We start from the raw sequence: 24583 nt of genomic DNA, 5'->3' as shown, positions 1-24583 counted from the left end.
GTGGCGCCCGGTAGCGAATGCTCCAATAGGCGGAGAGCTGGTCAGCGCTCACAGTCTATTGGCTCAGAGTAACTGCCGCTCTGCGCTTGAGTCCCGCCCCCTTCCCCGACTGCGTAGTTGGGTTGCAGCGCACTAGAGGGCAGTATGAAAAGGTGAAAGGTCACGTTATGTAAGCGCCGGTGACAGGCATGCGGGCCTCCAGCGGTGGAGTTGAAAGTGGGGGATAGCGAAGAACCGAAAAGTCGGGAATTCCAGGAGGTCAGACAAGAAAAGCCCCCTAACACATACAGACACTGCGCCATCTGTCACCGACGGCGACACCGACATCCGGGCACCACTGTCCGTGTGGTGCGCCGGAGGGGGGGTGGGGAAGGGGAGCGCGCGGCCAGGGGCTTTGTCTTTCCACTTGTGCTCCGCCCCCTTCTTAAAGGCGCCGCTCTCGGCCACGCCCGGAGAGACGCCGGTGGAGCGGATGGGAGGAGGGGTTGGCGGGAAATTACCCCAAGACCTTGCCCAAGCAGAAGTTCTACTAAAGGACAACTTGAGCCCCAGTCTTGCTCACCCCGAAGTTTACTGCTGGATGAGAGTGTAGTTGAGATCTAGATATTAGTATGGTGCTTCTTTCTATGGGCTTGATGGAAAAGATAATATGGGAGCTTCTTGGAAAAATACATTAAAGGACATACCTATTAAAAAGACATGCATTCCTTAAAATTGTATTCACTAGCACCTACAATGTTCAGGGCCCTGTGTTGGGTGCTATAAGGAAAAAAAATACGACAGACTTCCCTGAAAAAAGAGATAAATAATCAGAGTTCTATGTGATGACTGCTGACCAAAGTGCATAGTAAGAAATCAGCAATAACTGCCTGGAGAGTGAGGACATTTGAGCTGCTTCTCTAAGCAGACTATACCCACATATTCCAAAATCTGTTTGGCTATTCAATGCAATCAGAAACACATAATTTTCTCCCTATTAAATTGTCTCCCTTGGTTCAAAGATCTTCACTGGCCCCAGAACATCCTTCCCAACCTGTTCAACAGGGCTAGACTAGTAGGTGTCCGTGAATGCAGCATGCCAATACCAGATCTTTTCTCCTTTTCTTCTCACCTTGAGGTATATCCCCAGTTAAAAAGTAAGTTCTAGATCAGACCAGATGCCACTTCTATGAAGCCACCTCTGATCACCTAACAGAGAAGGGAGGTCGTCTTCCTTCAATAGCCATTCCTTCTAAGAGGATTAGGAGAAACTTTCTCAGGGGATATGGCACTTGAGTTGATTGTGAAAAGATAAGTAACACTTGACTAGGCAGTGAAATGAGACACAAACGTTGTAGGCAGAGGGAACGGCAGGGCAGACTTGGTAAATTCAGGACATGTGCCTAAAACATAGGGGATTTTTGGTTTTTTTATCCTCACCCAAGGATATTTTTTCCATTGCTTTTTCAGAAAGAGTGGAAGGGAGAGAGAGAAATATCAATGTGAGAGAGACACATGATTTGTTTCCTCACACACTCACCCTGACTGGGGGCAGGGATGGAGCCTGCAACCAAGGTACATGCCCTGGGTCACAATCAAACGCAGGACCCTTCAGTCCATGGGCCAGCATTCTAACCACCGAACAAAAACAGCTAGGGCAAACATAGGGGTTTTAAGGCAGAAAATATCAAGAAATGGGAGTGGCAAAAGAAGTGATCCCCCTGGCCACAGCATGTGATGGTTGGAGTAACCACTTAGGAGAGAACTGCAGTAGTTTATGGCAGTGATAGCAAGGGCCTCAAATGTAAAAAGATCAGTGGAGATAGGCAGACAGATTTGAGGGGCATAGAGTAGATGACTAATGGGATAGCCATTTGAAGGACTAGATACCTAACAGCTAACTACACACAGAGTAAAGACTCCTAAAACACTAAGAAAAAACAAAATTAAAAAAGTTTTAGGAAAAATTTGATATTTCAAAAACAGCATCTAATTGCCCATAAGAATGAGCACCACAATCATTTTAGCACTTAGGCCAGATATGGGCTGGAATACAGCCCTGATGTTGGTAGAGATCTAGAATGGGAGAATCAGTAATGAGCTCAGTTTTAGCCATAAAAACCGGAAACACACTGGAGAGCCATCCAGAACACAGTTGGAAATTGTGAAGCCGGAAGTGGAAGCTAGAGGTGTAGTTTTATAAGGATGGTTTATCAACTAGAACCCAAAATGAGTTAATAAGGGTCTCCCCAAATGAACAACAGTGCTTACCTTGGAAAGGTAGGATTATGGTTGGTTTTCTTTTTTTTCTTTTTCCAATTCATTTTCTACAGTGATTATATATTAGGTTTACAATATAAAAAAAAAAACACACTTTAATATGACTTTTGCTTGGTGGATGTCCTCTATTTCTATGGCTCAAATTTACAAACAATGGAACTGATTAACAATATTTTAACATCTTGTCTGAAGATGTCCAAAAAAAAGGGGAGAGACTAAATTAACATAGTGTTATCAGTTTTCTGTTCTAATACTTTCATTGACTTTAAAAAAAAAAAAAATTTATTGATTTTAGAGCAAGAAACATCGATTTGTTGTTCCACTTACTTATGCATTCTTATGTGTCCTGAACAAGGATCAAACTGCAACTTTGGTGTATCCAGATGACACTCTAACCAGCTGAGCTACCGTGCCAGGGTCTTAATGACTCTCTTTTACAAAAATTTATTGTTGACAGTATTACAGATGTCCCCCATTTTTCCCTCCTTTGTCTTCCTCCACCCAGCCCCTGCCCCACCCCAGGCCTTCCCCACACTATTGTTTGTGTCCATGGGCTATGCCTATATGCATAGATGTTCTTTGATTAATCTCTTCCCGACTCCTCCATCCCTTCCCCTCTGAGGTGTGTCATTTTGTTCCATGCATCCATGTCTCTGGACCTATTTTGATCATTAGATTCTACATATAAGTGAGATCATATGATATTTGTCTTTAACTGGCTTATTTCACTTAACATAATAACCTTCAGGTCCATCCATGCTGTCACAAAGGGTATGAGCTCCTTTTTCATAGCTGCATAGTATTCCATTGTGTAAATGTACCACAGCTTTTTTATCCACTCATCTAATGATGGGCACTTGGGCTGTTTCTAGATCTTAGCTATTGTAAATAATGCTGCTATGAACATAGGGGTGCATATATTCTTTCTGTTTGATGTTTTGGGAGTCTTAGGATATATTCCAAGAAGTGAAATCACTGGGTCAAACGGCAGTTCCATTAATTTTTTGAGGAACTTCCATACTGTTTACCATAGTGGCTACACCAGTCTGCATCCCCACCAGCAGTGTACTAGGGTTCCCTTTTCTCCACATCCTCAACAGCATTTGTTGTTTGTTGATTTATTGATGGTAGCCATTCTGGTAGGTGTGAGGTGATACCTCATTGTAGTTTTAATTTGCATCTCATGTCTGTTCGCCATCTGTATGTCCTCTTGGGAGAAGTGTCTATTCAGGTCCTTTGCCCATTTAAAAAAAAAAAAAGATGTTTTGATTTCAGACAGGGAGACAGGGAGATAGAAACATCATTCATTGATCAGCTGCCTCCTGCACACATCCTATTGGGGATCGAGCCTGAAACCCCAGGCATGTGCCCTGATTGGGAATGGAACTGTGACCTCTTGGTTCATAGGCCTACACTGAACCACTGAGTCACACCTGCTGGGTTGCCCACTTTTTAATTGGGTTGTTTGTCTTCTTGGTGTTGAGTTGTATGAGTTCTTTGTATATTTTGGAAATTAACCCCTTATCAGATATATCATTGGCAGATACATTCTCCCAAACAAAAGATTCCCTTTTCATTTTGTTGGTTTCTTTTGCTGTGCAGGAGCTTTTTAGTTTGATGTAGTCCCATTTGTTTATTTTTCCCTTTGTTTCTCTTGCCCTAGGAGATGTATCAGTGAAAATATTGCTATGTGAGATATCTGAGATTTTACTGCCTGTTTTCTTGTAGGATTTTTATGGTTTCTCAACTTACATTTAAGTCTTTTATCCACTTTGAGTTTATTCTTGTGTATGGTGTAAGTTGGTGGTCTAGTTTCATTTTTTTTGCACGTACCTGTGCAATTTTCCCAGCACCATTTATTGAAGAGACTGTCTTTACTCCATTGTATGCTCTTGCCTCCACTCATTGACTCTTGTGGCTGACAAAACCCTTCTGAGTTTACTCTTCTTATCCAGTCTTCCAGTGCCTAACTCTCAGCAAGCCCCAAATAGCCATATTTTTCCTAATTCCCAGAATTCTCCACTGCCAGAAGTATATTTCTTTCTCCTTTGTGCATCCAAATCCTAATTCCTTTTCCTGATTGTTCCAGCCCCCATAGGCTTTCACTGAATTCTCAAGTTTTTTTAAATCATAAATTTAGCAAAATTTGTTGTTCAATGTGTTTTCTCTCCCAACATTTAAATAAACAATAATAAAGGGCAGAGATTAAACTGTGTTGTTTCCAGGAATCTACACCAGAATGTTTACTGCTCAAAGTCAACTGTGACTGCTTAGCCGTAGGAATAAATACTGTCTGCAGACCTATAGCACATTTCCCTATGCAGATCTCCAGTGGGTAGTTTTATGACATGAGCTCAATGAGCAGGGTCTGTTTTTGTGGTCTGTGTCATATGGAGCTGTGCCCTGCCACATACCCATGCTTCACTGATGCAGACACAACCCTTGCTTAGACAGTTCCAGCTTCTGGCTGGTCTTTTCCTGACTGTCCTGTTGGTTCCTCAAACTCAACACATCCCAAAAAACAGTTTAATTTTTTTAATTTCTTGATTTGAGAGAGGGAGAGAGAGAAACATCAATTTGTTGTTCCACTTATTTATGCATTCATTGGTTGATTCTTTGTATGTGCCCCTAACCAGGGATAGAACCTGCAACCTTGGCTTATTGGGATGACACTTCAACCGAACTGCTCGGCCAGGGCCCAAACCACAGTTTATTATCTTCCTTTCCTCCATCATCAGCTCTATCTGGGTGTTTTTTATTTTATTTATTTTATTTTAATATGTTTTTATTGATTTGAGAGAGAGAGGAAAGGAGTCAGGGGAGAGAGAAGAACATCAACATGAGAAAGAAATATCAATCAGTTGCTTTCCACATGCACCCTGAACCCACAGACTGGGTATGTGCCCCGCCCTAGAATTGAACCTGGGACCTCCCAGTGCATGGGACGATGCTCAACCGAGCCATACCAGTCAGGGCTGGGTGTTTTTTATTTCTATTAATCGCTCCACCTTCCTCACAGCCTCGAAGGCTCAGCCTTGCCCTCTCTTGAGCTCTACAGCCATAGGGTCAACCAGATACAGTACCCCCCACCACCCTTATACTTGGGGAAAAGTTCCAAGACCCCCAATGGATGCCTGAAACCATAGATAGTACCGAACTCTATGTATATGACAGAGAAAAAATTCTAAAAAGTCCTAAATTACAGCAGACCTGAGGGTGGAAGAAGGAGACAAGAGAGGTTAATTAGTTAACAGCTAAATGGCAAGACTAACAAAAGATTACTTGCATCCCTGAATGTATGTTAAAATTTTTAACTATCTTCCAAGTGGCTATTTCCACTGGATTATCTAAAGAGAATAGCTGAGTATCACTACCAGGCAGTTCCACTTCTTGCTTACACTTGAACTTTCCTAAGAGTTGCCCACAACCAATCCAAAGGAGCAAATGCTTCTTCCTTAAGGACTCTGAACTAGCCCCGCTTCACTTTCTACCACCCTCTCTGTCTATAGACAACATTAATTCTTTCAAACAACTTACATCTCTCTTTTCCAAATAGTTTGCATAGAAGAGCCCCTAAACCCTAGGATTGCCATTTTCCAAGATGAGTAAATCTGCTCCGGTGCACTCACCTTTTCCATACTCCAAAGTCCTCTTGTGTAAAAATCCATCAAGCTAGTTTGATTTTTAGTGCTTATTTATATTCAGTGAATTTCGCTAGTGGGTTCATATGTATTTTTCTTAATAATTCAAATGTGCCTATGTATTGGGCCTACAACTACCCAGAGGGAATTTACAAGTTACTTGTAATTTGTGATTGTCTTTTCCCCTTTTTTAAAAAAAATATGTTTTTATTGATTTCAGAGAGAAGAAGGGAGAGGGTGAGGGAGATTGAAACATCAATGATGAGTCACTGATTGGTTGCCTCCTGCATGCCCTCTACTGGGGATTGAGCCCCCAACGGGGCATATGCCCTGACTGGGCATCCAACCATGACCTCCTGGTTCATAGGTTGACACTCAAACCACTAAGCTACGCTGGCCAGGCATTTCCTCTTCTTCTCTTCCTCCTCCTCCTCCTAACCTTTACCTCAAGATTCTGGGATGATAGTAGAGATTGCTAACCTGAATTTCTTAGAATATCAATGAAGCGATGCTAAAGTAGAAGTCAATGAAAGAAAAGAATGGTTTCTATTACACCTTTTTCATCATCCTACATGTTACTTTGTGGACTCGACTCCAGCACCTACCCCACTATTGCTCTATGTAGTTCCATGGAGAAGTCCAGCTCCTGAGCCAATCTATTAGCCTCCTGTTCCCAGGCCTAAGTTGGTCATGATGTAACCACGAATGTCACCTGCTCTCTCTCCCATTGTTAGCTTTCTCTCCAGCTTACCCTTTGTGAAACTTGATTCCAATAACTGTTTCTCACTTACAGAAACTCTATTTGGTGCTTTTCCAAATCTGCCTGGTCATTTTTTATGATCTTGTCATTATACTTTCAATAACTTCCTTTGTTTAAACACATTAAAACAGACTTACTTTATGTACCACATACAATTCCAGCATCTGTGACATTCATTTAACTTTTTTTAAATTTAATTTTAATTTTCTTTTTTAATATATCTTTATTGATTTCAGAGACAGGAAGGGAAAGGAAAGAGAGAGAAACATCAATGATGAGAGAGGAATCATTGATCGGCTGCCTCCTGCAAGCTCTGGACTGGGGACAGAGCCTGCAGCCCGGGCATGTGCCCTGACCAGGATCCTAGGTCAATCTCCTGGATCCTAGGTCAATGCTCAACCACTGAGCCACGCCCAGCCGGCCATTTAACAACTTGATAGTACATGTTATGTTAAATTTTTAAGAGAAAGCAAACTAGGGATGACAAAACAGCACAGCAGAACTTGGGTTCTAGTCTCATCCCAGAAATCTAGCGCCCCTGAGAGAAATGAATCGCTTTAGGGAATACTGAAGTGAAATTCTTGAACATATAGATTTCTTTTCAACCATGACTCTAATGTTTTCCTTTGGAACCAGGAGGAAAAAGGAACTCATGGACAGAAAGCAGATTTGTGATTGTCAGGGCCTCCGGGAAGGGGCAAATGGGGAGCTAACTACTTCATAGGTATGGGATTTGTCTGAGGTAATGAGAAGTTTGGAGGTAGAGAGCAATGATGATTGCACAATATTGTGTATATACTTAGTACCACTTAGTACACTTTAAAATGGTTAAAATGATAAATTTTATGTTATGTGTATTTTGCCATAATAAAAAAAAAAAAAGAACTCATGAATGCCTCCTAAGAACCTGGAGCTGTGAAAAACACCAGTTGGTTGCATTCAGTGCAAGCAATCTATATGGACTTTTCTGTCCTCATGTGGAGAAAAGCCCCTTTCCTTCAAAGTCTCTACCCAGGCATTCTCCAATAATGACTTACAGGAACAGTTATATAATTCAAACTACATGACAACTTCTAAGGGAGTCTACAAATTATTTTCATCACAGAGTCACTCTGTGGGAGTAAGACAATGGGCAGAGTCCAGCCCACAGTGACTTCACAAAGCACTCAGCCACCACCACCCCCAGCCTCCACCCTGACAACCTTCAAGAATGAAGCACTCAGATACCAACAAGACATACTTCAAATAGTTTAATTTTAAAAATATTCTATTCAGTGCTAAAATATGTCTTCGCTCACTGTTGCCCATTTCCATTTCTTAAACTTTTATGAAACAAAAAATAAAATCACAAAGTTCAATTAAACATGCAGATTTCAAAGAAAAGGGGTCTCTCTAGAAAGTCTGAGCTGAAGGAGTACTGTGGGGGATGGGTACTGTCATCAGACTTCAAATTCTTGCTGGGGCAGTTTGTGGCATGAAGTGCTGGGGACTGTGGCAGGAGGCAGAGAATGCTGGAATGAAATGTACGGGTGAAAACAGAAAGCTGCATGTGTGTGCGCACGTGTCGGGGGAGGGGTGGTTATGGTGGAGGACAGAGAATCGTCAGCAGCTAGAGAGCCCATGAGAGGCAGGATAACCTCAGGAATGGGCCCAAGTGCCAGGGCAGCAAGCAATCTGTATGAACTTTCCTGCCCTCATGTGGAGAAAAGCCCCTTTCCTTCAAAGTCTCTACCCAGGCCTATAGGGCACCTAGCCCTATGGGAAAGTCCAGGAATCTTCAGTCACCATTCAAATTCAAGTAACACTTGGCACTCTTCTCTAAAGGGTGCCTTCCACATCTCTTTCCTCTTGTAGAAGCGCCAGCAGCTTAGTCCAGAGGTTCTGGAGCAGAGACTGCTACCTGGAGGTGACAGATGAACCTTAGGATGGCTGATGCTCCACCCTACTTGGGGTACAAAAAGGACATGAGTGCTCCTCTTCTCAAGAGCAAGCAGACACAGGTGCCAGGGATGGGAAGATGATGCTACAACCCCAAGTCCTATGTCAGCCTTCCAACCTAGAAGGCTCCTATGGGCAGGCTCTGGACCCCAGTGCTTGCCCTTAGCCCAGCAACACAGCACAGCCAGAACCAGAATGCAATAAATAGAGGCAGGGGGCCAGGAGGTGAAGGGCGCCAGGATGGTGCTAGCTTTCTGACGCTGTCTGCGGCACTGCAGGTTGGTCCACACAGAAGCGTTTCAGGGGTGGGGCACCTGAGTCTTCCTCTTCTGCAGCAATCTAGAAGCAGCCAGAGCATGGACTTATAGGACCATTCTTCTGAACCAGAACCTCTGCATCCACCCTAATTACAACCCAGAAGCCCAATGCCAATATTCTCTTAGATAACCAAACATCCCCCCCTAACCTGGAGACACTAGTTTCCCTTGCTGCCTCCCCACCCTACTATACCATAGCACATTCAGTGCAATAGATGGAATTCACAGCAGTGAAGTCTTCCTTTTTTCTTAGAAACTGGGAAACCCAAAGTGCCTCCTTACCTGTGTCTCCAGTGGAACTGGTTCTTCCTTCGTGAGGGTGGGAGGTTCATCAGCCACTTCTGAGGCAGGCAGGGAGGGCTCTGAAAAAGTAGGAAGATCAGCATAACTGCAGGGCCCCCTGAGGTGGGAGACTCCTGGAGAATCTGCCTTAAGCTGGAGAAGCTTTCCTAAGGCTATGTAGAGGTACCTTGGCGAAGAAGCAACACTGGCTAAAGAAATCAACATACATATATTTTAGAAACAAAATATAACAAATTCACAGGAGATAATGCAAAGAGCATAAACTCTCAAATTAGAAGGAATGAAACTGGAGACACCCACTTCCACCAGTTACTAACTATGTGATCTTGGATAAGCAATTAAAACTCTCTAAGACTCCACTTCCTCATCTGTGAAATGGAAATAACAGCTTCTATTTCTAGGGTTTGGGAGAGAATTATACCAGGCATTAAATATTGAAAGTGCCTCACACAGAGCCTGACATTCACTTGTGTTGTTTGTTTTCTTCCTTCATTCTGTGAGAGGGGAAAATACAACCATTCTCCAAAATAGACCAAACTGTTAACAAATAGCTTGAGGTTTCCAGACTCTGTGGCATTTTCTCTAACCACTTACTCTAAAGAGAAACATCAAGAACAAGAGGTAAGGCCCCTCCAAGATGCTTGTCCTGGATCAACCAAGACACTCACCCTCAAGGATCTCCTGGCCCAGAGTAGGAGGCTGGGAGTCATCTGTTCGGAAGTCAGAGGTGTGTGCTGGGCTCAGGGACTCGCTCTGCTGGGGGCTTGGGCTCGAGTTGGTGCTGCTGTCCACCTTGAGTTGATAGACATCAGACACAGAACTCTGGTTGCTGTTTTCATCTGAAAACCAAACATGACAAAGGCAACAGCTGAGGGTGGTAACTATACAGAGCCAAGGGCCTGGTGTCTCCTGAGGCAGCCATAGACATACCAGGTACAATGATCACTGCTACAGATACACTCTGAACTGAAGGCAGATGCTCATGGGCTTCTATGCACTGCCAATTATCAACAGAGTCTAAGTTGATTAAAGTAAGCATTTTCTATTTCATAGCATATTCTAAGCACCAGATGCAGTTAGAATTTTTAAATTTATGCAACATGTGTATTTCAGGAAGGTCAGGATATAGTTACTAATTATTATCCACAGTTTATAGCTTAGACCCGGTATTTTCTTACTTTCCAGGGGAAGAGAGGGACATAGCTGTACCTCTCAACCTTTCTCACAACACAAGATGTGTAGAAAATGATAAAATCCATCTGGCACTCTCGGCTATCTGAAGGAGAAGGGTGGTGGTGTCTGGAGGTGTTCAGCTCAGGCCCTTCAGTGGCCCAGGCTCCACCTGATGCTTCAAGAACCAAGGGAGTCCCACCTGGGAAGCTGTCTGAAGGCTTAAAGTTATCACCTAAGTTAGAAACATAGGAGTTAACAACTCCTTCTCCCTCATCTCCAGCAGCGTCATCAATTATGATCCATCCTACTGCTCTATCAGTTGTGTTCATTCCTTCCTCTCCTGGTACTTCAGTTCAGGCCTCAGTATGTCTGGCCTGGCCTCCAGCAATAGTCACCTAACTGCCCTTCCTTCAGTACCATGTACTCCCACTGTACTTCACACTTCTGCCAGCATGATCTTTCTAAACCCTTCAATGGTTGCCTGCTGCCAAAAGGATAAAATTCAAACCCCAGTGCTTCTCTGGGCAGGCATAAGATGACCCTATTATAATGTACAAAGTCCTTTCTGATCTCCAGGCTCACCACCTGTTGTTAGTCCACACACACCTCTTGGCTCCAGCCAAGCTGGGCCCTAAGTGAAGAGGTGCTTCATGCATAGGTGTCCATTACTACTTGCTCTTTCTAGTCTTTCTGGAAAGCCCCTATACAGGCCAACACTGAGCTCAAGCATCACATTCTCCACAGGTCCCTGTATCTCAGGCTCTGTTGGATAAAAATGACCACCTTCTCTTTCACACGTGTCCTGTGCACACCTTGTTTCCTTCCATTATACTCTGTGCAGATAGGCTCTGTGGTTTACTGATCCTTGAATTTCTTGTGCATGGTACCTGGTGTGTAGTAGTAGTTCATTAAATGTTCACTGAATGAAAAGGATGAAATGGTGGCCAGACTGAGAAAGTGGAGTCTCACATCTCCTAGGGCTCTATAATTATTGAACACCCCACACAGCTAGAGAACCTTTCTCTTGTATTCCCTTCCTATATCACACTGACCCTGAGGCGGGGATGGAGGGTTGGGGGGAAGGTGGGGAGGGGATACCGGCATGCTCCCAGACTAATTTTGAAGGAAAACTGTAAGCCCTTTCTAGTCTTTATTTTTTTTATTCCTCACCCGAGGATATGTTTTTATTAACTTGAGAATAAGAGAGAGAGAGAAACATCGATAGGTTGCCTCCCACGTGCACCCCGACTGGTAATCAAACCTACAACTTAGGTATGTGCCCTGACTGGGAATCGAACCCACAACCCTTTGGTGTACGTAAAGACACTCCAACTTACTGAGCCACCTGGCCAGGGCAACCCTTTCTAGTCTTTACTTCTACAAAGACCACTGTCTTCTATGCTAAAATAGAAGTTGCATTTTATTATCAAAAGAATAAAGACGAGGGGAGGGGAGGGGAGGGGAGGGGAGGGGAGGGGAGGGGAGGGGAGGGGAGGGGAGGGGAGGGGAGGGGAGGGGAGGGGAGGGGAGGGGAGGGGAGGGGAGGGGAGGGGAGGGGAGGGGAGGGGAGGGGAGGGGAGGGGAGGGGAGGGGAGGGGAGGGAAAAAGAATAAAGCTTTGTCACTTTTGAGCTTAGGTAAGCACTTTTCTTCTCCAAGCATCGGTTTCCTTAACTACGGATGATGATAACTGCCTGGTTTATATCACAGGCTGATAAAAGTTAAAAATGAAAAACTGAAGTGAAAGTGCTTCACAAACAGTAACTGCCATGTAGGTGTAAGAGGTAACACTATGAATGCGTGCTGACACACACAGGACATTTATTAAAGAATGATTTAGGAGGCAGAACTTGTGCCAACAAGCACCCTGGCTTTGGGTGGCCTACTCTCAGGCACTATCATAAAGTATATAGTCTAAAGAAAAGAGCTTCTGATGCAGAAAACCAGGAACTAATGTGAGGTTTGTCACTTACTAGTTATATGACTTTACATATGTAACTTCACCTCTCTGAGCCTGTTTCCTTAAATGGAAACAAGGATACTATACTATCATCTATCTTGTGGGGTTATTATGAAGCATAAATGGAAAGATTTATGTATAGTGCCTAGCAAGATACCAGCAAAACAGTGGGCGCTGAAATGATACATAAACTATTCTTATTAATGGGTTCATCTAAGTTTTCATTTTCCTGCAAGGAAGACACATGGATGCAACTCACCCTGGAATTCAAGAAGGAGAGAGGAATTGGCTGAGGCATCAGAGGGAAAGCCATTAGGTTCCCGGGCTGCTGAACCGTTCGATTTTGACTTTTCTTTCTAGAAAAGGAAAAAAAGAGGAATATGACAGAGCCAACCAGGAGACTCAGAGAGAGAGAGAGAATGGTGCTTTTTGAGGCACCACAGAGGTCCGGATTAGGACTAAACAGGAATAATGACAGTGGTTTTGTGATCCAGGGCCCAAGGCATAACAGAATCCTGGAAAAGGTGCCTGCAAGCCTCAGTGTCTCTATCTATAAAATGGACCCTTCCAGTACTAATATCATGAATCAAAAGTGAAAGATAGCCTGAAGTGAAAGATAGCCTGGCCAGGCATGGCTCAGTGGTTGAGGAGATCGCGGTTCGATTCCTGGGGTAAGGGCACATGCGCAGGTTGTAGGCTCGATCCCGTTGGAGGAGTGAAGGAGTACTCTCATCAGTGATGTTTCAACTCTCTCTCCCTCTCCCTTCCTCTCTCTGAAATCAATAGAGATGTTAAAAAAAAGAAGAAAAAGAGGTCACTTCTCTCAAAAACGTGAAAGATAGATACATATGCTACCATTAGGTTTCCCTGTGGTACTCTTCTGCTTTCTACCCTGATAAGAATGCTCTGTCTAACCCTTCCCCATGTAGATAGGTAAGAAACACAAAATACTAATTCGGAAAAAGATTCCTATTTCAGTAGCACAGCAGGAAAAAAATAAGCCAAAGAATGGACCTCTAACTGGAAAAAGGAAGGAGTCATTTATATGTAATGCAAGAAGTTATGGGACAAAGGGGCTCCTGCCAACTCTATTCCTGACCAATGAAACCCATCCATTCAAAATGATCACCTTACTTCAATCTTTGTCTATAACATCATTTCCTTCAAGCAGGATGCAGGTTACACATGTGGGGGAACCACAGTGGGAAGATAAGTGCTAGCTTACAACAAACAAGCCCATAGGAAAGGAAATTTGCAAATGAGAGCATCCCAACAGCCAAAAGTTTAAATCTGGGTAATTTCAAATTCACTAATTCATATTATTCATACATGTCTCTTCATTGTACATGCATTGTACTAGTAATATGATTTAGTTTTTGTTCATAACTCTCAATCCTATCTCTGCAATAAATCAACTGTACAATTTATGCATGTCCTTCCCTTTATTTTTTCCTATGCAGACATAATTTTAATGTAATTATGCTTTACCATTTCACTACATAAGCTACATAATCATGATTTTTAATAGCTGCATAATATTCCAAATACCATAATTCACTTAATAACTTCTCAACCACTGGACATTTAGCTTTAACTTTTTTAAAATTGTTTTTATTTTTACTAGGAATAAAGCCACAATGCTCAACTTTAACTTTTTCCTGGATTATTTTATTCAGACAAAATTCATAAAAAAATACTCCTTCTAGATCAGAAAATATAAACATACTATTTTCCTTGAAATACACTGTACCCCACCACTCTCTAAAAGGATGGTGGCAATATATTTGCAGTACTCGTTTCACAGCACCCATGCCAACATTTGGCTTTATCATTATTTTTTTCCAATTTCTCTTTTATCTTTATTTTAATGATTCTGTAGTCACACAAAATACATATTTCACTATAGGAAATTCTGCACATACAGAAAAAGAAATGAAAACTAGAGATAACCTACACCTATATTTGTATGAAAATGGGTCATATAACATGCATTAAAAACATTTTCCTATTCCATTGAGCAATCTTCTACATCTTTTTTATAATGGTTACAAGACTTTACAAAATAAAGGTGCACAATAACTTACTTAATGAATTCTCTACAATAAATCTTTATTTTGTTTGCAATTTTAAACACTATGAACAATATGTAATGCTGAACATTGTAGGTGTATCTTGGGCACGGTATGATTATCTCCTAAGGATAAATTCCTAGACATAAACATCCAGATCTAAGGGATTAATATTTTGAAAGCTTTTTAGCCCCTCAGTTTTACTAAGTTAGTTATACATGACAAACACAACTGTAGGATATTTAAAGTGTACATCCTGGTGACTTGATATACATATAGAAAGTCCCCAAAAAAGTATATACACACTTTGAATAATTATAAAGGCAGTGTTTATTAAATACATTTCATTTTCAAAATTGAGCTATCAGCTGTTAAAGCGTGTATACATTTTAGGGGGACACCCTGTATACATTGTGAAAGGATTACAATCGTCTAGTTAATTAACACATCGATCACAGAAAGCTTTATGATCAATTTGACCTGTATAAAGTGTGTTCCAATTTACTCTCATCAGCAGAGTCCCTACTCCCTTGTATTCTTCACAATTTTTCTTTACCAATTTGATCATCATTTTCCATTTTTCCTAATCTAACAGGTCTATGCTAGTACCTTAGAAGATAGCGCACTACCACGGATCACTGGAGGATAGATAAACTAATGGACCTTCAGGCCCAGGCTCAGAAAGCAACACAAACACTATGAGAAGTCCTCAGGAGAGACAAAGGGAGCTGAGTCCCAAAGAGAATTTGAATAGGAAAGGGCCAGGGACTTACATGGGAGAAATGGGTTGGGGATGGAGGGGTTGTTTCTGGCAGTAATGGCATCACCAGAGCCAGAGATGGATGAAGAATAAAGAAAGGGTGGCTCCAGAGCCCTCCTAACATTCACATTCCAGCTCCTAGGGCTTGGCAATGACAAGGAAGGATGGCTACTCCTATATTAAGGTAGTGCATGGAAGACTGGTACTAGGGAGTTCCTTTGGAGGCAGGGGAAGATGGCAGAGGGAAAAGTCTGAACCCTGAGGCTAATCCCATCCCTTAAATTTATTTAGAGGGGAAAAACCAGAGTTTAGGTTTATATACTTCCTTCAATTACATATTATTAGCAAAGGCAGCATAGAATCCCAAGAGAATAAAAGATAAGTGCACAGAAAAAACTAACTGGATATTGGAGGAAAGCAAGCACCATCAAAGACAAGAAACAGAACAAGCTATACTGGAATGGTAAGGGGACACAAGAATTTAAATAAAACATAGCAAGTCTGCTCACAAAAATAAGGATAATACTGGAAAGTTGTTTTGAAGAACCAATTGAGAAAATTGGTATAAATAATAGTTCAAGCCTGGCTGGTGTGGCTCAGTGGTTGAGCATTGGCCTAGAATCCAGGAGATCAAGGTTCCATTCCTGGTCCGGGCACATGCCCAGGTTGTGGGGCTCGATCCCCAGCAGGGGGTGTGCAGGAGGCAGGGGGTGTGCAGGAGGCAGCTGATCAATGATTCATCATTGTTGTTTCTCTCTCCCTCTCCCTTCTCTCTCTGAAATCAATAAAGATATATTAAATTTTAATATATGAGCAAAGTAAATGAGTTTGGTAGCAGAAATAGATACAGCCGAAGAAAAGATTAATGAGCAAAAACTGGGTTGAGAACTCAGAATAGGGAAATGTGAAAAGAATAGAAAGATGAAATAAATGAGAGAAAAGTTCAGAAATAAAGAAGCTACATGTGAACATTACAGAATTTTCTTACAGAAGTCCTAGAAGATCAAAGAGAGAGAAGAAATTCTAAGTTTCCAGAAATATAAGAGGATAACCTACAAAGAATCAAGAATTAGACTGCATCAGATTTCTCAATAGCAACACCAGGAGCACAACTGAATAATAATTTTGAAATGCTAAAATAATTTTGAACCTAGAATTTCATATACAGGTAAAATGATCAATTAAACATGAAAGTAAAACAAAGGTATTTTTAGAAAGAAAAAGATATTTTCCGAAAGTTTATTCTACAAAACACCTTCTTTGAAAAAACCTTGAAGGATGGATTCCAGCAAGAAGAGATATGAATCTAGGAGAAAGTAATAATAAATAGGTGGCAAAGGCTTAGTAAATAATTAGTAATTAACTTTAATTAAGCAATGACTAAAACGAGAAATATCTGCAAAAACTGAAATATATGAACTGAATATATAATCTAAAATTCTAGTCAAAACTAAGGACAAGATAGGGATGCAAGTGGGGAAGGAGTGGAGATAAGAGGTGGGGAAAATATGTTATGGGTATACCAGGTTCAGAGGGAAAATACAGATTTTGCTACACTTTACAGGGAAAGACATTAAGGCTTACGTTAGAGGTAGCCAATAGAAAGAAATAAGCAGAACTTTCAAATCACCAGAAGAAAATTGATCTAGTTGTCACAAGATAAAAAGAGGGGGGGCGGGAAGCAAGTATATTATGGCAGAAATCCTTGTCCATATTAATAGAATTTTTATGTGGTCACATTTTCTCAGTCACTAGATGTACCACAAGGTATTATGAACACACATAGTAAGTATGTGTGTGTGTACATATGTATGTACATATATATATACACACACACATGTACATACACATACATATATATGTCCTGAGGCAACTTCTATGAAAATACCTTTGCTATCCTTCCACTCCTCCTGCTGCCTGGTACCTGATTGTGCTAAGTGAATGGCTAAAGCTCAACCTTGGACTACAAGGTCAAAAATGGAGCAAAGGAATGGGGAATTGTTTAAGGGGTATGGAGTTTTAGTTTTGCAAGATGAAGAGTTCTGGAGATTGGTAGTACAACAAGGTAAATATATTTGACATTACTGTATTGAACTATACACAAAAAATGGTAAGATGGTAAATTTTATGGTATGTTTATATTACTGCAATTAATTAAAAAGAGGAAAATGAATAGAGCAATTACTCTCTAAAATTATTATTTTTAATCCTCACCTAAAGCTATGTTTCCCTTGATTTTTTGATTTTTTTTTTTAGAGAGAGAAGAGGGGTGGACAAAGAGAGAGAGAGAGAGAGAGAGAGAGAAACATCTATTCTACTTGCCCCAGCTAGGGGAATTGAACCCACAACGTTTTGGTGCACTGAATGACGCTCCAATCAACTAAGCTACTCGGCCAGGGCTCTAAAATGATTTTTTAAAGGAAAAGAAAGATTAGAAGAACCTGGGTTACTGGGGACTCTTAGATCAGAACCACCACACTAGTTCTGGTGTTTCTCTATGAAGAGAGATTTCTTAAGAAATTAAAGAAAAATCTTGTGTTTTCTATGTTAAAATTAAAAAGTTCTTTTACTCAGGCAGCATAAAGACAGTGTAAAGACAAGCCATGGAATAGGAAAAGGTATGGATAGTATATAACTTAAAGAATTTGTGACCAGAACACAGAATTCCTACAAGTCATAAGAAAAAGACCACAAACAAATAGACTTGCACTTCCTAAAAGAGAAAATCCCAAAGGCTAATAAACATTGAAAAGGTGCTAAATGTCATCAGTAATTACACAATTAGTCATCAAATTTAAAGTCAAAACAAGATATCTTTACATATAAATCTAACTATACCAACTGCTGAGGATTTGGAACAAGACCTCTAATTTCTGGTGGGAATATACAGGGGTGGGCAAAAGTAGGCTTACAGTTGTAAGTATGCAAAACAGTTTATTCTTGTATTATTATTTACTTCTTAATTATTATATTACTTGTCTTATTATTATTATTTCATATCCTTACTTATGATTTATCACTTTTTTTCCTTTTTAATTTTTCCCCATTACCATTTATCCCCCCTATAACATCTCTTTCCCTTCCACCAACCTCCCTCCCTCCGATTTATCTTTTAGATAATGATGGCTGGTAATTTAACCAACAACCAAAGAAAGTAGATGCTTAAACCTACTTTTGCCCACCCTTGTAAACTGGTACACTCACTCACTTTGAGAAAAGTTTATCATTAGCTACTTTAAATCAAACCACAAGACCCACAATTCCACTCCTAGGAAAATTCATGCACATGTTGACTCACATACTGAATTAGGAGCAGTATTCCTAGTATCCCAAACTGGGAACACCCCAAACACCCATGTACAGGAGAATCAGAAAGATAAATTATAGTATAGTTCTATAATGAAATTCCATATAGCAATGAAAAAGAACAAATAATTCCAAAGACAACGTGATTGAATTTTATAAACATAAGGCTGAGAAAAAAAGCAAGACACACAAAAATAGACACTTCATGATACTGTTTATATAAAACTATTTTGCAAATGACTAGAGAAGTGGTAAGAAAAACAAAAGTAGGAGCAACATTTCCTCTAGAGGGGAGGGAGAGGATGCTGGAAAGTCACACAGAGGCCTCTGGCAGAGTTGGCAATGCTCTGTTTCTTTTGACAAGAGTATTAGCTTTATATTTATTATACTGTACATTTATGTTTTACATACTTTTATTTCTGTTTTACATTTGAGATTTTTCAAGAGTTAGAAAAAAAAAGTCAGAGACAACCTGAGTGTTTTATTACCAAGGAAATGTGTAAATAAATGTGATCACTGTATATAAGAGAATACGATGCAAGAGTTAAAGGTAGTAATTCTCTTTACAATTATAGACACATGGAGAGTTCTCAAAAACAAGGTTGAACAGACAAGAACAGAGGTTCATAGCACAAAGCTACATTTAGACGTAAAAATTTAAAGACACGAAACAATGCTATGTATTTTTCAAGAATACATATGTCCAAATAAACCCATGTAAAAGGAATTAGAAAGGCATATACACACATAAAACACATAAAAATACACTGCAGTAAATAGCTAACTGGATAAAAGTAGGAGTCAGCTAACTTTTTCTTAAAGGGCCAGATAATAAATATTTTAGACTTTGCAGGCAATTAAGTCTTAAGCAAATACTCAACTCTGCCATTATAACTGAAAAGCAGCCACATAAGGAAACCAATGGGCATAGCTGAGTTCCAATAAAGCTACACTGGCATTCACAGTGAGTAGGCCTGGACTGTAGTTTGCCAAGCAATGGAAAAGAGGAATGGGTTAAGGAAAAGGAATAAAAGGGGGGAAAAACAAAGGGAGGCTTTGTGTAGGCCAATGACAGAAGCTGTCTATATATTTTCAACTCAATTCGGGGGAAATAAACTCCTTTATCATTAAGAGGCAATCAAAGAAAGAAAACAGTACCTTTTTTTGTTGGGATTTTCTTCCACACTTACCTCCTTGCTGTCTGTCACAGGAACCCACTTAAATATCCTAAGGGATGTGTCACCCACAGTCACCCATTTTTTCTCCCTAAAAGAAAGACACTTCTTAGGACTGATAAAATGCCTTCTAAACTTCCTTTCCGTCAAATTACACCTTAACTTTCAGTGCAAAATCATTCCGTTCAGAAAAACTTCTGTTAAATCCCTTTAGCTCTGAACTCTGTTGCCTTTCCTCACATACAGAGTACCAAAGCCTTTTCCCCCCCTCACAGACTATACCAATATAGAGTACCAGCACATTTCCAGAGATATCTACCTAGCATCTTTTTCTTTTCCAAAAATTAATTCAATTCCACCAATACTTATAAAGCTCTATTATATAAGGCCCTGCAGGATATAATAGATGGATAAAATATGGTCACTACCTGGGGAGTTCACAGGAATGAAAAAGGAAATCATTGAAGGTGGCAAGGATGAGAAGGTTGAAAGACAGAGTAAGACTATGAATGGGAGAACTCCTATGACTCCTGTGGAACTCTGGGTTAAAACACAACTCCATTTAAAAATAATCACAGGCCAGGATGCTTCCAGCTAACAGAACAAAGCCTTGCACTGGCTCCTAAAAGAGGTGAAGGCCAAGCCATGGATGGATTGCTTTAAGATTTTATTTTACAGAGGAAGTAACTTTTGAGATAAGCCTTAAACAAACGAGTAGCTTAATCTCTTCTCCAGGCAAATACCTAGGGAAAGGAATGTGACATTCTTGAATATGGCAGTAAATTATGGACAAGCAGAGATGGAGAGTCTGAAATGACTTCTGAAAGTTTCAAGTCCACATCTGATCATATAAAAAAGCAAAACAAGTAACTTTTGTAGATGTTGCTACTGAGGATGTTTATTCAGTAAATGACCACATCACAGGAAAGTAAAGAAGAGACTGTGATGTAACAGAAAGATGAACTAAAGATAGGATATTGGAAGTTAATTCCTGGATAAGCAACTCCATTTCCTCATTTATTTAACAAATATTTAATATACAAGACCCTGTGCTAGGCCCTGGGCACACAGGGAACAAAATGCACAGTCCCTACCCTCACAGAACCCGCACTCCAGCTGGAAGCAGGCATCAAACAACTCATTTCACTGTCACTTAATCATTAAGTTTAACCATATCAAATTGCCATTTGGGTAGGTTAAAAAATCAAAACAAAAGAAGTGTCTCATGGTTCAACCTAACACAACTGTGTAAAGTTTTATGAAGGGGACCTGATCTAGATCGGGGATCTTGCAAGGTGTCCTTGAGGAACCAACTTTTGAGCTGAGCTAGGAGTTAACTAGGCAAAGGAAATGTAAGGTTGAAGAAGGATGCCAGGTAGCTGAATAGTGTGGCTCCAACTGAAAGATGGCCAGTATCCTGGGAAATGGGGCAGTTTTAAGCCAGGCAGGTGAGGCAGGCAGGATCAGGTTTGGTCTTAAGAGCAAGAAGAGGTCACTGAAGCATTATTTTCTTGGCAGGGGAGTACTATGATGAGATTTGCACTTGAGAAAAATGTTATCACTCTGAGTGCAATGTGAGCAATGGACGGAGAAATGAGCAGAGCTGAAAAGCAGGGAGATCATAGGGAGGCTGGTACAGGGTTCTGGGGGAGAGAGGATGGTCATCTGGCCTAGGTTGCTGGTGGGTAGAGAGAATGCCATAAGAAAAAGTAAAGTGTGGCGATTCTTAGGTTTCACAAAAAGCCTGGGAGAATTACATTTAGAGAGGGAAAAATCATGATTATTTAACTAATGTTTATAATGGGTCCCAACTATACACGAAGCCTTTGGATATAAAGGAAAAGGAACTTGATCTAAGTCAAAAGTAAAGAAGCCTCTAAAGAGTGTGGAGAGTGAAAGATGGGAGGGCCTTGGGAAGGCTTTCTGGAAGGAGTTAACGTCTACTGGGCTTTAAAGTTTTTAATAGTCATCAGCTAGAGAAAAGCACTCAAGAGGACGGCGTAAGGAGTTGGCTGTGAAACTAATACATCCAAGTTCCTGATACAAAATAGGCGGTCAACCACCGCCAGCAATGAATGTTACACAGCCGTTTCCAATTGAGGAGGTCTCCACTCCTCTACCAACAACTCCCAGGACACTAAGAAAATGCCTATCCAGCTCGCAGCGTGGGGGCTGGTATTAGGGGACAGAGTTTTTTGATTCCCACACCAAGCTTGATCCGGTGGCAGGTAGGTACAGAGTACCTCTCACCAAACTTAGACGAGTTAATACGTAGAGCGCTCAGGCTGGCGGACGGGATACTCAGAATGTTGGTTAATATATAGGACAGTTAACGACGCAAAAGACTCCAGAAGCGGGTGGACGCGGAGACGAAACTGACGCAGAACCAGCACGACCGGAAGTGGGTACCCCCTCAAGCCAAGATCGCCTACAGGCAGGTGGGCGGAGCGATAAGCCGGTCGAGCCGGTGATTGGCCATGGCTGGCGCGCCCTCTGACCTCACGCCGACGCGAGCGGCACTCTCCTCCCGCCTTCTCCTGCTTCCCCCTCCCCCCCGCCCCCCCAAGCGCCATCCGGTCGGCTCCCATCCCGCCCGCTGGTCTAGCGCTCCTCTGGGCCTGGGCCGGCGACCCCCGCCAGCACCCTAGGCCCCGGCCGCTCACCATTTCCGCACTTTCTCGATGGCAGCCATCACCTTCTTGATGTCATCCTTGGCCCGGCTGCGGGTCTCGGCCCTGACTGACCTGCCCGACATGGCGGCGGCGGGGGCGGCGGGAGCCGTGGCACTTCTCCCAAGACGCGGGGAATCGCGCGCCTCACGCGCCGCCACCCGCCCGTCGCAGCAGCGTCACCGCGGCTGTCGCCCCCTCCGTACGCGCGTGCGCGAGGAGGCGCGCGCACCCGCCCGCCCCTTGGGGCGCGAGGCCTCAGCGCGCCTGCGCGCCCCGCCCCTGGCGTCCAGGTCCCCTGGGTGCTGCGGGAGACCCCTCAGCCCCCAAGCGGGCCGGGCCCTGGGTGCGAGGCGAGCAGGCTACATGTGCCGTGCGCGGGGGGAGGTTCGAGGCGCTGGCAGTAGAATTTCTGGTACTTTCCCAGGGGATTTGGAGGTCGGTACCTTCGTTCTGTGGCCAGGGTTGCTGCCATTACCTGTGTTTTATGAACTTCACCTTAAGGGGAACACGGTTTTGCATCATGCTGTCCTGCTGCCCCTCCTGTCTGCTGCCCTAGCACCCTAGATAAACCACTACTCTAGCCACAGAATTTCACACCTTTCTTTACGATGCCTTCCAACCTTGTACACACACTTTCCACACCCAAACAGACCACTTCTGGACTTTTCCAACCTACAGTTGAACTCAAAGAAGCCTTCACCTGTGGTCCTGGGGCTCCACTTTATTCATACTTAGTCTACATCACTGTCTTATTTCATTCAGCAATTGTTAATTAAATGATGCTTGAGTTGTACAAGGCTCTGTACAACTTTGCTTTCAAAGAGATTCCAGTTTAGTAGAACATACAGACCAGAAAACAGGCATTAAAATTCCATTTAATAAATGCTAGGCTAAGAGGAGTACAAGGTATTATGACAATCCTAATCTAATTAAGAGGTGCCCAGAAGCTTCTGGGGGGGAAAATGACCTTGAAGCTGACTTCTGAAAATAGGGTAGATGCAATTGTTCCAAGGCATAACTGTGTCCACAGACATTGTAGATGCTCAATAAATGTTTGGGGTGAATGCTGAATATTCAGTGCAGCTGACAGGCATTTATTGATGCCTGCAGTATGCAGGGAGGGTCTTGTAGCAGCTGTTTCAGGAGACCAAGGAAGCAGGTGACAGTTTGCATAGGTTGGTAGTGGCTACCTCTCTCACCTCTAGAGAAACTTCCTCCTATATGCCCCAGAGACATGCCTAGCTAACCCTAAACTTGACACAGTAAATGATTATGACTGTTCAGCCTTTCATGATGGACGAACATCATGGCTTGCTAAGAATATGTTGTCTTGCTAGTGAGAGGCCCAGGAATAGTGTCTGCCTGACTGAGGAGTGAAAGTGCTGAACCAGCATGTGGAGGAATGATTCTAGAAATAATGGGATAAAAGGTGGCATGCACACGTTTCTCAAACCCAACTGATCCAAAATAACACAAGCACTGCCTGAGCGCCTGCTACATGCCCTACAGCAGTGGACACTGGGCGACCCAAAGATGAGTAAGACACACTCTCTACCCTTGAGGTGAGAATAAGAAAAAAAGCAATAGGAAAATAAAACACAAGGCTTAATATGGTAAGTTATAAGAAATATTAATCATGTTCTGTTAACTGTGATTGTTTTGTTCTAATAAGAAAAAGCACTTTTGCCCAGCCGGGCGTGGCTCAGCGGTTGAGCATCAACCTAGGATCCAGGAGATCGGGGTTCGATTCCCGGTCAGGGCACATGCCGGGGTTGCGGGCTCGATCAATGACTCATCATTGACGTTTCTATCTCTCTCCCTCTCCTTTCCTCTCTCTGAAATCAATAAAGATATATTTAAAAAAGAAAAAAAAAAAGAAAAAGCACTTTCTAACCTGGCTGGGAGTTGTACTCCCCAGGACATGGGAGTTACCCTTGGAATGCCATCCATTCTCATTTCTGAGAACTACCTATCGTCATGGAAAGATTAACAGCCTTGTTCCCAAAACAATAGAATCCCAGAGGCACCTGCCCTTTGCGACCCCCAGCCCACATTGCTTGTCGCCTATTAGCATTATACCTGGCTGATTGCCCCATGCCTGTAATTGCTACCTTCCCTTGTGGTCTTAGTCCTTCTACCCAATATAAGCAGCTGGCTTATAGAGGATAGCAGAGCAGATTTTCTTGGATGATCCCTACTGCTCTCCCATATTGCAATATTGGAATAAATGCTCATACATGATTCAATCATA

At 42.1% G+C, this 24583-nt stretch overlaps 1 protein-coding gene across 1 annotated transcript; it reads right to left on the bottom strand.

The window, feature by feature from the left end:
* Positions 1-7895: 7895 nt before the first annotated feature.
* Positions 7896-22598, bottom strand: BCL7B (BAF chromatin remodeling complex subunit BCL7B). The gene is made up of 6 exons (XM_081131149.1): positions 22324-22598; positions 19676-19751; positions 12610-12706; positions 9887-10057; positions 9198-9277; positions 7896-8937 (listed from the first exon to the last, which is right to left on the bottom strand). The coding sequence occupies exons 1-6, from the start codon at positions 22413-22415 to the stop codon at positions 8845-8847; spliced, it is 609 nt and encodes a 202-aa protein (XP_080987275.1). The 5' UTR covers positions 22416-22598; the 3' UTR covers positions 7896-8844.
* Between the last annotated feature and the right edge of the window lie 1985 nt (positions 22599-24583).

This window comes from Miniopterus schreibersii (assembly GCF_964146895.1).
Source record: "Miniopterus schreibersii genome assembly, chromosome: 3".
NCBI classification, from domain to species: domain Eukaryota; kingdom Metazoa; phylum Chordata; class Mammalia; order Chiroptera; family Miniopteridae; genus Miniopterus; species Miniopterus schreibersii.
The sequence above is the reverse complement of the archived record's forward strand: the minus strand, read 5'-3'. Positions and strand labels throughout refer to the sequence as shown.